The 14,633-nt window shown below is 39.9% G+C and overlaps 1 protein-coding gene across 3 annotated transcripts in view; it reads left to right on the top strand.

Moving 5' to 3' along the window:
* LOC142250141 (dimethylaniline monooxygenase [N-oxide-forming] 2-like) overlaps nucleotides 1-14,633 on the top strand; it is a 62,726-nt gene that overhangs the window by 2,958 nt on the left and 45,135 nt on the right. For 2 of the 3 annotated variants that reach the window (XM_075322256.1, XM_075322258.1), the window contains exons 2-3: nucleotides 11,869-12,006; nucleotides 13,944-14,132. In XM_075322256.1, the coding sequence (XP_075178371.1) occupies nucleotides 11,881-12,006; nucleotides 13,944-14,132 (315 nt within the window). In that variant the 5' untranslated portion in view covers nucleotides 11,869-11,880. Of the gene's footprint in view, nucleotides 1-4,767; nucleotides 4,947-11,868; nucleotides 12,007-13,943; nucleotides 14,133-14,633 lie in introns of those variants that run through there. The other variant, XM_075322257.1, reaches the window with a different exon arrangement.

Raw genomic sequence — 14,633 nt, 5'->3', positions numbered from 1 at the left:
TTAAGTAAATCAGGTGATGTGCATCTCTGTAATGAGGAGGGGTGTGGTGTAATGACATCAACACCCTATATAAGGTGTGCTTAATTATTAGGCAACTTCCTTTCCTTTGGCAAAATGGGTCAGAAGAGAGATTTGACGGGCTCTGAAAAGTCCAAAATTGTGAGATGTCTTGCAGAGGGATGCAGCAGTCTTGAAATTGCCAAACTTTTGAAGTGTGATCACCGAACAATCAAGCGTTTCATGGCAAATCGCCAACAGGGTCACAAGAAGCGTGTTAGGCAAAAAAGGCTCAAAATAACTGCTCATGAATTGAGGAAAATCAAGCATGAAGCTGCCAAGATGCCATTTGCCATCAGTCTGGCCATATTTCAGAGCTGCAACGTTACTGGAGTATCAAAAAGCACAAGGTGTGCCATACTCAGGGACAAGGACAAGGTAAGGAAGGCTGAAAAACGACCACCTTTGAACAAGAAACATAAGATAAAACATCAAGACTAGGCCAAGAAATATCTTAAGACTGATTTTTCAAAGGTTTTATGGACTGATGAAATTAGAGTGACTCTTGATCGACCAGATGGATGGGCCAGAGGCTGATCAGTAAAGGGCAGAGAGCTCCACTCCGACTCAGACACCAGCAAGGTGGAGGTGGGGTACTGGTATGGGCTGGTATTATCAAAGTGAACTTGTGGGACCTTTTCGGGTTGAGGATGGAGTGAAGCTCAACTCCCAGACCTACTGCCAGTTTTTGGAAGACAACTTTTTCAAGCAGTGGTACAGGAAGAAGTCGGTATCGTTCAAGAAAAACATGATTTTCATGCAGGACAATGCTCCATCACATGCATCCAACTACTCCACAGCGTGGCTGGCCAGTAAAGGTCTAAAAGATGAAAAAATAATGACATGGCCCCCTTGTTCACCTGATCTGAACCTCATAGAGAACCTGTGGTCCCTCATAAAATGTAAGATCTAAAGGGAGGGAAAACAGTATACCTCTGGGAACAGTGTCTGGGAGGCTATGGTGGCTGCTGCACACAATGTCAATCGTAAACAGATCAAGCAACTGACAGAATCTATGGATGGTAGGCTGTTGAGTATCATCATAAAGAAAGGTAGCTATATTGGTCACTAAATTCTTGGGATTTTGTTTTTGCATGTCAGAAATGTTTATTTCTAAATTTTGTGCAGTTATATTGGTTTACCTGGTGAAAATAAACAAGTGAGATGGGAATATATTTGGTTTTAATTAAGTTGCCTAATAATTCTGCAGAGTTATAGTTACCTGCACAGACAGATATCCTCCTAAGATAGCCAAATCTAAAAAAAAAACCACTCCAACTTCCAAAAATATTAAGCTTTGATATTTATAAGTCTTTTGGGTTGATTGAGAACATAGTTGTTGATCAATAATAAAAAAAATCCTCTAAAATACAACTTGCCTAATAATTCTGCACACAGTGTAGTCACAGTTAGTTAGCTTTTAGTAGTCATAACCATGGATACTTAAGGTCCTGCAATGCCCTGCACAATATGGTAAGGGACATAGTGACAACTATGAAGAACTATGCTTATCAACAATGGAATAAAATATAAATGGTCACAGTCCGCAACCATAAGCTATGTATAAACAACAAGTCCTTCTTTGTTTCATCACCAGAGGAAGGATTTCAGTTACTTCAACGCTATAACATAAACATTGATCAGAATGGCCATCATATCTACTCCACTTGATTAAGAATTCTTTTTACATGGTCTCTGATCAGTTGTAATAATAAGGAATAACGTTTGGAACACCATTCTAAGTCTGAACTGGGTGAAAAAACCTAAAAAAACATCACTATGGGGAGATAAGGTATGCACACCAATGACTATGCAAGGGGAATACATGGAATAGCAGAAACTGCTGTGTGAATACTGACTTGAAAAATCCAATAGCTATATGTAAGAGTGAAAATGTGAAAAATGGAATCTGCATTACTGCCATGAACATATGAATCAAGAGAAATTTAGCTACTGAATTGATCAATGCAATAGAGCCCCAACACTACACCAAAGCATTTCTCTACGTTGGGGTCCCTAGCTTGTGTGTGTCCTAGGGACCCCAACGTAGAGAAATACTTTGGCGTAGTGTTGGGGCTCGATTGCATTGATCAATTCAGTAGCTAAATTTCTCTTGATTCATATGTTCATGGCAGTAATGCAGATTCCATTTTTTCACATTTTCACTCTTACATATAGCTATTGGATTTTTCAAGTCAGTATTCACACAGCAGTTTCTGCTATTCCATGTATTCCCCTTACATAGTCACTGGTGTGCATATCTGATCAGTTGTAGTCTGAAAATATGGATCTTGATCTTTGGAGTTTTTAACTTAAAAGAATACTAAACATTTCAGCCCTACTGGATCTTCCATTGATAAGGCTACTGTAGATTACAATGGATACTCCACCACTAACTTTATAGTTTGGAACTACTACTCTTTTCTTGGAACATCCTTTAGTACCTCTTCATTTAATGGTGGACTAAGGACCTTAATTCAGGAACTGTTCGTTTCACCTAAAGGCCGGACTCTTTCACCCCCAGAGTTGAGGTTTAATCTCGACCTGGGCAAGAGTAATAAACATCGTGAGCTAAATATTGCTTGATATGTATTACTAACCTGACTTTTTATCCTCTTCGAGCTGTTGACCTTTCTCCAAGGAATATATTATACTATACTCTACCTTTAGCAAGTTATATTGAAAACTTTACATAATCCTCCGCTACTTACTTTACGCATTAATATTTAGCACGACTTATCCAAGAACTGAATTATAATGTAATTGTAGATGTTTAGATGCTTGTCATCTTTCCCTTTTTAAGGGATTTCCCTCTCCTTCATGTTCTTTACCTCTTCCTTAATAAAGATTTCCTTCCCTACCTTTCTCTTTCCCTTCCTCTCCTCCCTTATGTTTCAGATTCCTATACAATATGAGTAAGTAACTAGTTTATGGCAAGCTTTTAATTGTTATTTATGGTAATGTACTGTATTGTACTATATTGCATTGTATATACTCTTATGTTCAAAATATCCTATAAAAATATTTTAAACAGAAGAACTATACTACATTTCTAATTGGAGATATTTATTAATATTATTAATATTGCATCTACTACATATTGGGATAGGAAATTGAAGCTGGGAATACCTCTTTAAGGTCCTACAATGCCCTGAACATGAGATAAGGGACAGAGTGAATCAGAAGAACTATACTACATTTCTAATTGGAGGTATTTTCTAATAATAATTTTATTATTACGGCTACAACATATTAGGATAGGATTTTGGAGATGGGAATACCCCTTTAAAGTATGACACACAAAAAAGAGTCAAAATAGCGATTAAAAACACATGTTAAAAAATCACAAGTAACCTAATTTAAACAATAAGTGCAGAAATGGAGTACAAATTTGTCAACAGCAAAAACTCACAAAAAGCTCGTTGTGGGAACGTAGCCTTAAGGCCCTGTATGCACACTGCGGATATACCGCGGATTTTACCGCGGATTTGCTTCAGATTTGCTGAAGAAAATGTGTCTAAGGCCTCTTTCACACGTTCATGAAAAACCACGCACGTTTTTCACGGACGTGTCAGAGGTGCATTTTGCCCTCCATGAGCCGTGTTTATGGGCTATGTGAGTTCTCTGTGTGTTATCCGTGATAACACATGGAGAACAGGAACTTTCTACTCACCTGTGCCTGGCGTCGCTGTCTGTGGTGCTGATCTTCGGTCTCCGGTCCTGCAGACTCCCCGCTGCTGCTGCTTCCGGCCGCAGTGAAGTGAATATTCAATTAGCATAATGAACGGCAGCAAGTGACAGCAGCGGCAGAGACAGGAGGGCTGGAGAAGGTTAGTAAAGTTTTGTTTTTTTTCTCACAGACACATGTCTACTCTCTGTCCGGTGCGTGTCACACGGAACACATCCGTGTGGTCCGTTTGTATTACGTGTGACACATTTGCGTTCCTTGTGACACCCGTGATGCCGTAGAGAATACGGACATGTCGACATGAGAAACACAAGGACACACGTAAGTACGGAACGGACACACGTTCCGTGTGCAAATACTTACGTATGTCCAAAACCATAGGAATACATAGGTCTACGTGTGTACGTGTCTCCGGTACATGAGAAAAGTGCCAAACACGTACTGGAGGCACGTACGTGTGAAAGAGGCCTATCAGTGCTGCAGTCATTCCCCAGCAAATCCTATGGGTTTTAAAAAATGCTGTGCGCACACTGCGTTTTTTTCTACCCACGGATTTAGCCGCAGATTTTCCACTGCGAAATTAATGAGCATGTCACTTCTTTTCTGCAGGTACCTGCGTTTTTTGCCATAGATAATGGTAAAAATCCGCAGGGACTAACCTGCAGAAAATCCGTGGTAAATCTGCGGTAAATCCGCTGTAAACCTGCGGCAAACCACGGTAAAACCACATGCGGATTTCGCTGCGATTTGGTGCGTTTTTTTACTGCGGGTGCGGGATACTTTAAGAGGGTCCGTTTTTTTCTTAAGAAAAAGGCACTTTCTAGTGCGCACATAGCCTTACAGAGTTTAGTGTGCTGCATGTGGTTATTGTAACCATAAGCGGCTAACTAGGTTTAGTTAATTATCTGCGAGCAGTAGTTGTAATATTAAAGGAGTTGTCCAGGTTTAAAGAAAAGAGAGCAGTCATATGTTGACTAGGGTCACCCAGCTTCTATCAATTCACTTCTATTGAGAGAAAGCAAAAGAGTCTATTGAGTTTGTGACTGCAAGTGTGCAAACTACATACAGGAAGACACGTGACTGCCGACTGACATGAGGAATACCGGGAATCGTAACAGCAACCGCACCGACCGCAGTGTGCCATTACATAGAGTGACTGCAGACCTTTGTCCCAAGCCTGGACATCCACTTTAACACAAAGGTAGGTTAGGATTTTTGATTATATTGATAGTATTGGTACTTGTTACGGTCTTGGCTCAGTTACATCACTAGAGTAATAGCAGTTGCCGAGCTGAGAAGCGAAAAAGGAAAAAGAGAGGTGTTTGCTACAACATGATTCCAGCAGGTAAAATATATCTTTGTACCGTGTTAGAGTAACAGTAGAGATAAAAAAAATTAGTTTAAAAGAACTTTAGTCCTCAGTGGTTGATACCTTTTAATGGCTAACTGAAAAGATGGTAATATATAGCAAGCTTTCGAGTCTACTCAGGTCTCTTCATCAGGCTCAGTATAACACAAAATCTGAAGAATCACATATTTATACACAACAGGACATAGAATGGAGCATAAATAAGACAAGTTATGTGAAGCAGAACTATCACTATGGCAAGGGGACAAACTGTTGTAGCCATAAATATTTCTGCAGTTCATAGATAAGGAGTGTGAAAGTTTTATTGTCCTCTGATTGGGGTCTGGTCCAGAGCTGTGCCCCCAGATGCTCTGAAGAGCACATTTCTTAATTGATGTAAACTTGTCTTTTTACATCAATTAAGAAATGTGCTCCTCAGAGCATCTGGGGGCATCACAGCTCTGGACCAGACCCCAATCAGTGGACAATAAAATTTTCACACTCCTTATCTATGAATTCCTGCAATATTTACTGTCACAACAGTTTGTCCCCTTGCCATAGTGATAGTTCTGCTTCACATAACTAGTCTTATTTATGCTCCATTCTATGTCCTGTTGTGTATGTGTATGTGACTCTTCAGATTTTGTGTTATACTGAGCCTGATGAAGAGACCTGAGTAGACTCGAAAGCTTGCTATATATTACCATCTTTTCAGTTAGCCAATAAAAGGTATCAACTATTGAGGACTCTCAGTTCTTTTAAACATTTTTTTTTATATTCCAGCATGAATAAAATATAAATTACAGAATTCTGGGGTTTTGTACAGTTTGTGGTTAAGATTGGACAGAAGGTTCATGAACATCAGAGGTGAGTACGCAGTTCTCGTGGAGATAGAAGATTCAGGCTGAGTCCAGGCATGCACTATACTGGAAATAGGGGAATGGCGTCACTGGTGGGGAAAGTTGTTTTCTTTTAAGGTACTTTAGTGGAGTCAAATCACATGAAAAACTGTTCATAGTCCTAATTTTAAGTTTTCTAGAAAGTAAATTTGAAACCGGGTTCGAACAACATTTTGCATCATGTTTCTAAAATAAATTAAAAAAAGCTAAAAAAACAACAAGAAACAACTAAAAAATTCTATAATGCTACTCTCAGATTAAATGGCAAAAAACTTTAATTTCCAAATTATAATCCAAGTATACAGTACATGTCAAAAGTTAGGACACACGTATTCATGCAATGATTTTCATTGTTTTTATTGAAATGTCCACATTGTAGATTCAGACTGAGGGCAGCAAAATCATGAAGGAACCCATATGGAAACAAACTGTAAATATATAACAGCTTCACTGTTTAGGCACATTATGGGCTCTCCATTATCCGCTATCTATTCTAGACAATTTTATGTTTAAAAACTCAAATGGCGCTCCTTCCCTTCCGAGCCCTGCCGTGCACCCAAACAGTTGATTTCCACGAAATATTGTCGTACTCAGCAGAAATTGCACCACAAATTGTATGGTGTATTTTCTTCTGTTACCCTTGTGAAAGTTAGGGGTTAAGGTAATATTGTTGTGGGAAAAAAGAAAATAAATAATTTTTTCCTTCCACATTGCTTTAGTTCCTGGGAAGCACCTTAAGAGTTAGTAAACTTCTTGGATGTGGTTTAAAGCACTTTGAGGGGTTCAGTTTTTAAAATGGTGTCATTTTGGGGTATTGTTTGTCACAAAGGCCTTTCAAAGTCACTAAAATTGTCTCTAAAAAATTGTTTTGTAAGTTTTGTTGGAAAAATGAGAAATTGCTGATAAAATTTGAACCCTTTTAACTTCTTAACAAAAAAATATATTTCAAAAATTGCACTAATGTAAAGTAGAAATGTGGGAAATTGTATTTATTAACTATTTTGTGTGACATAACTCTGGTTTAAGAGCATAAAAATTCAATGTTTGAAAATTGCAACATTTTTAAAATTTTTGCCAAATTTCCAATATTTTCACAAATGTTCACTAAAAATATTGTCCTAAATGTACCACTATCATGAAGTCCAATATGTCATGAAAAAACAAACTCAGAATCACCGAGATGCGCTGAAGCGTTCTAGAGTTATTACATCAGAAAAGTGACACTGGTCAGAATTAAAAAAAAATTGCCCTGGTCATGAAGGTGAAAACAGGCTCGGGGTGGATTAGGATTAGCAGATAATATGAAGGTAAAATTATTTTCTGTTTTTGTGTTTTTTTCCAATCAATGGGATGACAATCAAATGTAATCAGGGAATCTATTTTATTTAACCAGTTCAAGACCATTTTCCTCCTTGCGGACCAGGCACATTTTTGGGTTTTATTTTACATGTGATTTTAACAGGTCTAAAAAAATGTTTCCATTCAGATATTGAAATAATATTTGCTTCTATTTTTCGTGGTTTATGGAGCTTCATTTTTATATACTTTTCATTTTCCTTTTTTGGGAAGGACTGATCTTGAGGACAATGTGCATAAAAATATGAAATTCAAAACTATTTTTCACATGTTAAATTTTCTTTTACAATTACAAAAAGAAAATTGAAATTGTATTCCCTTTTTCTGTAAAGTTTTTTTTAATCTATTGGACTTTATTGTTGTTGATTGGGATGAGGTTACAAACAACAATTTTGTTTTGGATGACATTTGAACATATTAATACATTATTATATTGCTGATTTCTCCTGTTACTGGGGATAGTATTTTAGCCCCAGTTACAGGATATATTTGGTTCCCTGACTGTTTTAGAAGAGTGGACTGGCTACCTTCCAAAACCCAGTAATCACATGGCTTCTGGGTCCGAAAAAGAAAGCACTGTCAGTGCTTCCAAATTTCTATATATAACACTTGTTTAAACAGCAATCAGATAGGGAAGCATGGTAAATCATGTCTGCTTTCTGTATGGGGTATATGGCTGTGTCTCAAAGCAGTTTCCCAATCCCCACAGCTGCTATAGCTCCTTGAAGCTGCTTATTCTGTATTTACATTATAGAATGTCAGTGCAAGGTAAAGTGTGAACCATTTGGATGTTTAAAGGGAACCAAACATCAGGATTTTCGTCTATAAGGTAAAACCAGTGCAGTACTGGCACTATCAGGCACAGGCTGTACATACCATAAGTGGGCAGCTCGGATGTTTATGCTGTGAAATCCAAGTTTATGAAGTTTGAAAATTCATCATCTTGTTGATTGACGTGTGCACCTCTCCAGATAATATCCGGGCAGGTTATGCACATGATTCCAGCCCCCCCCAACACCCACCCCGCTGCCTGTTCCTCCCTCTCTCTGGCTTTATGTAAATTTTTCTATTCAGAAACATGGTGTCGGAGTTGGCGCCTGCACATAGCGCTTATCTCCAGCGTCATGTGCATAACCCGCCCGGATATTATCTAGAGAGGTGCACACGTCAATTAAAAAGATGATGAATTTTCAAACTTCATAAACTTGGATTTCACAGCATAAACATCCGAACTGCCCACTAATGGTATGTACAGCCTGAGCCTGATAGTGCCAGTACTGCACTGGTTTTACCTTATATACCAAAATTCTGATGTTTGGTTCCCTTTAAAGTTTATAGGCGATCCAGAAATAGTTAAAAAAAACCGGGGATCTTTGAAAGTCTAATCTTCAAAACACATGTTCATTTGTGCCAAGATCTCCTGAGGTCTTCATAAATCTCCTTTGAGAAGGTAAAAGAGATGTTGGTGCTAATAAGGTTGCAAAAGGTTACAAAACCATCTTTAAAGAGTTTGTGCTCCAACAATCCACAGTCAGACAGATTGTTTACACATAGGGGAAATTTAAGACCATTAGTGGTCGACCAACACAGATCACTTCAAGAGCAAGGTGTATAAAGGCCCCTTTTAGACACTGAGACTTTCTAGCGATCCCACCAGCGATCCCAACCTGGCCGGGATCGCTACAAAGTCTCTGGTGAGCTGTCAAACAGGCAGACCTGGCCAACGACGCAACAGCGATCCGGACCTGCAGAACGACCTAGCTAGTCATTGGGGACGTTGTAAAGCAGCTTTTTGAAAGGGAAGTCGCTGTAAAGACCCCTTTACACACTGAGACTTTCTAGCGATCATGCTGCACAGCGGGAAACAAAGGACCAAAGAATGGTCCTGAACGATTTGTAGCGATCAGCAACTTCACAGCAGGGGCCAGGTCGCTGATGTGTTTCACACACTGCAATGTCGCTGGGGAGGTCGCTATAACGTCACAAAACCGGTGACGTTACAGCAATGTCATTTGCGATGTTAAAGTGGGTAAAACCACCTTTATAGTTCTCAAGGCCACAAAAGAACCCAAGGACAACTTTAAGTACTAATGGCCTCTCTCACTTTTAAAAATGTTAAAGTTCATGACTCTACCATCAGGAGGACACTAAACAATGATGCGCATGACAGGATTGCAAGGAGAAGGCAACTGCTCACCAAAAATAACATCACTGTCAGGCCCACAGTTTACTAAAGATCAACTGTGGAAACCAGAAGGCTATTAGAACTATATTTTTTCTTTGAAAAATGAGAAGTGTTATGTTTAGAGAAAAGAAAACACTGCATCATACCATTTGAGAAACATGGTGGTGGTAATATCATGGTTTTGGCTTTTTTTTGCAGCCTCTGGGCCAGAACGACTTGTTACAATTGATGGAACAATGAGTTCTATATTTGATGAAGTCCTAAAGATAAATGGCATTGACATTTGTGAATGAGTGGAATATCAAGAGAATGTATGTCATACAGCGAAACCACGACTCAGAGAGCACAGGTTGTTGTACAAAAGAATGGATTGGTAACGACTAAAATTAAAAGTTTTGCAATGGCCAAATCAAAATCATGACATTAGTCCAATAGAAATGTTGTGGAAGGACTTATAATTCAAGAGACAAACAGAGTTGGAGATGTTTTTTAGGGAGGAAGGGGCTAAAACCCTTCAAAACCGATGTATGGTCTACCCAAACAATTACCGTAAACATTTAGGTTCAGTTTTTGCTGCACAAGAGGTCACTCCAGATACTGAAAGGAAATATTCAATCATAGATATGTGATATTTGATCATTTTCCTTAATGGGAAAATGACAAAGTGTAATATTTTTGACTCATTAGTTTGATTTGGTTCTTTATTTTTAGAAATTAAAATTATTATTTATTATTATAGTGTCATTTATTCCATGGTGCTTTACATGTGAAAAGGGGTAAACATAATAGGGACAAGTACAATAATCATAATCAAAACAAGGCACTCAGGGCACTACAGGGAACTGCATCCTCTTGGGGATGCAGGACCTGCCCCCTGGGACCTGGAGTATCAGTGCCGATACCACCAAAGCACAACCAAAATCCTAGTTCTCCACTCCACACCGGGCATAGAGGGTTAACCATGGAAGGGGATGGTCACCATGGGAACGAGTCCCTGGGATTAGCCAGCCTGGTGGGAGGGGTCAGCAGTGAGTCAGCAGAGAGTGTGGCACACAGAAGAGGTGTGTGGACGTGCCTGAGCTGGGTCTGTGCAACAGTGACCCCGGGGGCACAGGAGAGAAGTCGCCAGGTTGGGTACCGGAGATACCGCTGGGACCAGAGCACAAACGGGGCACAGGGCCCTAGATCAGGCACCAGTTTTACACAGCTTGGTAAATATCTGCCTGGTGAGGACACCTCCATGGAATTCACCGAACCAAATAATCCTGGGGCATCAGCAGTAAACTAGGATTGGGGTTTGGACACTTACCTCACCACAGGGTCTGCATTGCCCACCGTACGGAGAAGCAGACTGTACCCCAAAAAAGACAGTCGGGCCCCAAATGCTCCACGCTACGGGGACCCAACAAACAGAGAGTGCCGGGGACAGAGCAACCTGAGCCACTACATTGGCACTGATACTCCTGGGACCGGAAGCAGCAACGCCTAAGTCAAAGTGAGTAGAGACTTTTAAAGACAACCTGGTGTTGTCTCCGTTATTACCCCTGTTACATCTCCTAGGCACAGCCTTACCTGTGGAGGGCCTAACACCATTGCTGCAATCACCACCAGCTCTGGGAGTACCCACATTTAGCAGCGGCGGTTCTCCATCCTTAACTGCAACCCGCAGGTGGCGTCACATGACATTAACTCTTATCGCCCCTGTAAATATACCTCCTTACAATAGGGGCCCAGGGCACAGAACTGGGCACCAGCCACCAAAGTGACATTCCCAATTATAAGTACTGCCCGGGACTGAGTACCCCCTTCCCTGGGCGACACAGATACAGTAAGTGAGGGTAGAGATGGTCCTGCGGTGCTATAGTGGACTGAAGGTTACTGCAGATTGTAGGCAGTCGGAAGAGGTGGGTCTTCAGGTTCCTTCTGAAGCTTTTAAAGGTAGGCAAGAGTCTGACATGTTGTGGCAGAGCATTCCAGAGTATGGGGGAGGCATAGGAGGAATATTGGATGTGACTGTGGGAAGAGGAGATAACAGGGAGATCTTGTGAGGATCTGAGGTTACGTGCAGGTAGGTACCGGGAGACTAGGTCACAGATGTACAGTAGGTAGGAGACCGGTTGCAGGTGGCTTTGTAGGTCATGGTTAGGGTTTTGAACTGGACTCGTTGGGCAATCGGAAGCCAGTGAAGGGATAGACAGAGCTGATGTAGTTTTACATCAAATTTAAGCAAAAATATGGAACTTTCTGAAGGGTTCGCAAACTTTCCAGCAACACTGTATATAACTTCACATAGATGTGAAGAGTAAATATTTCATCGTATACTCATATTTCCTAGATATAAATCAACATGAAAGTGGCAGTGATTGGAGCAGGGAATAGTGGACTGACAGCTACTAAATGCTGCCTGGATGAGGGCCTGGAGCCAACATGTTATGAAAGGAGTGATGACATCGGTGGGCTCTGGAGGTTCACAGTAAGTTCAGTTTCATAATAATGTTCTAATCTGTAGTAAATTATTTTATATGGTGAACAATCAGCGCAAAAATAACTTGTTAAAAAAAAATAACAACAAATGTTTTCTGCAGCTATAGGGAATCTGAAACCTCCACATCTTATTATATGGTTATTTTACCTTGTGGGAGTGTTTCCAAAAATAATTAATGAGACTTAACAATACTGCTGAGAACCTAACTAGTTCTATACAAGTCTTATGGGAGTGGCAAGGTTCACTAACCCACAAGGACGCTGTGTCCGTTCCTTAATAAATGGTTACAAGATATAAGCCATTATGCATGTGTTTGTATATAAATCACTACCTGCGTCATTATAATAATAATGTATAACTCACAGGGTTATTAGGATGCCCAGTAAGAAAACTGCGTAGTAGTTATTGCGTACATGAATCAGTTGCTAATTTAATGGGAAGTATTTTATATTTATTGGGATGGTCTTAATTAATCTATAAGGGTAAAGTTAAGTGCACGTACCCATACCGGTATTCACTGTGAAGTTTATTGAGATTTCTAAAATACATGATAATGATGGTACTTAATGGGATTCTGTCACTTTAGAAATGCTATATACAGTAATATATGATTAGCATGCATGTTAGCAGGCTGGGAGTAGGTGAACGAATTGGTATATAGGTTTGTGGGAAAGCATTCTGTATAGCTTGTATTTTATGTATTGACATTCTTAGGCCAGAGTCACACTTGCGAGTGCCTTGCGTGTAACTCGCGCAAGTCTCTCATTGAATCACCCGACATAAACTCACACTCACAGGACAGGAGCATCTCAGCTGCATAGACATAGATGCAACCGACCCGCTCATGTCAAGAGAGTGCGAGTCCGTGCCGGAAGACTCAATGAGAGACTCACGCGAGTTACACGCGAGGCACTCGCAAGTGTAACTCTGGCCTATAAGGGACTCTGTCAGCAGGTTTTTGATATGTAAGCTGAAGACAGCATGCTGCAAGGATTAACACAAAATTCAGGGCTGCCTGTCTTGTCAAGATCTAATCTGTTGTTTATTTGCTATGTTTGTTTAAGCAGCAGGAGACAGCAAGACTTATCATTGCTCAGACTACAATGTCAAACACGTGGTAGTTTGTTTGGCATGCCCCCTCCTCTGATTGTACATTGACAGTGAAGTGTCAATCTCTATAGAGAGTCTGGTGTGAGTGGGACAGCTCTCTCAGATCTGCTACATGGCTAATTCTAAGCAAAATTCTGACTAATGACATTAGACATTCTTGTCTTATCAGTCTTGGAGCTCAAGACAATTTGTTTTTTCTTGTCCACTCGTTTTTGAGGATTGAAGGTTCCCAATGGGATTGACGTTTGGGGACCTTCCTGGTCATGTAACCAAGATGTCAATGTTTTCTTCCCAAGCGCCTTAGTTATCACTTTTGCCTTGTGAAATGTTGCTTCATGCTGGAAAAAGCATTGTTCATCACGAAAATGGAACTTGGTGATTATCATTCCTAGGTCTAGCTAGCATGTGTAAGGCAGTCTGGCACACTTCCACCTGTGATTGACACCTCACTGTCAATGTACAATCTCGATAGAGAGCCTGGTGTGGGCAGGGGCAGCTCCCTGGGCTCAGCTGCATGATCAAAGCTAAAAAATCAGATTGTATCAGAACAACTGTAGCCAGTAATCTAAGTTATACACTGTTGCATTCAGATTCTCTTTGCTACATTATGCTGCTCTCAGATGAGGTAGCAAAAACCTGCTGATAGATTCCCTCTAACCGACGGGCCTCCTTTGTTTAGCTGCTTAAATGCCAAAGTATCTAGTGATTACAGTGTCTAGGAGGATAAACTGCCATGAGTTAAATTTGTTACATAAGTGGGAGTAATAAATAAATATTTTGCAGCTAATTATGTATTCTTTCATATTTATTTTCAGCCGGAAGTGGAGAATGGCAGGGCCAGCATCTATCAATCTGTTGTCACTAACACTAGTAAAGAAATGATGTGTTATAGTGACTTTCCCTTCCCAGAAAGCTTCCCAAACTTTCTTCACAACTCCAAGATGTTGGAGTATTACAGGAAATATGCAGAGAACTTTGGCCTATTGAAGTACGTTCAGTTTAAGGTAAAAAAAATAACAAAAATGTAACATGTATGTATCCATAGATTTATCACAGAATTTTGCTGTTCAGATTTACAATGTAACATTCATAGCCTGCCAAGGGGCTAAACTTTATCTCCACATGCTTTTGGTTTTCCAGCTCATTTCCGTGCTTCCTTGCATAACATAATATATAAGTATTTTTCCCTAGAAGCATCCAGAGATAATCTAAATTTGCCATTCACTGATCAGTTTTTCTCATAACCTATCCCCAAAAATATAAAATAAATGACTGGAACGAGAATATGTGCCAATAATTGAAACTTTTCACATTAATCACCAAATTTGAAAAAACGGTTCAATTTTGGTGCAAAAGGTGAAAGCCTAAAAATGGCACAGATGTTGGCCAAAATCTATGTCTTCTTGCAACAGATAAGATTAAAACATGCCAAATTTATTAAAATGTACCGTATATGCGTTTTAGTACATTTTCTGTAAAACACTTCAAGAAGTTTTCAGGCTGAG

Source organism: Anomaloglossus baeobatrachus, chromosome 8, assembly GCF_048569485.1.
Source record: "Anomaloglossus baeobatrachus isolate aAnoBae1 chromosome 8, aAnoBae1.hap1, whole genome shotgun sequence".
NCBI lineage: Eukaryota > Metazoa > Chordata > Amphibia > Anura > Aromobatidae > Anomaloglossus > Anomaloglossus baeobatrachus.
Note: the sequence above shows the minus strand (reverse complement) of the source record. Positions and strands in the feature narration are given on the sequence as shown.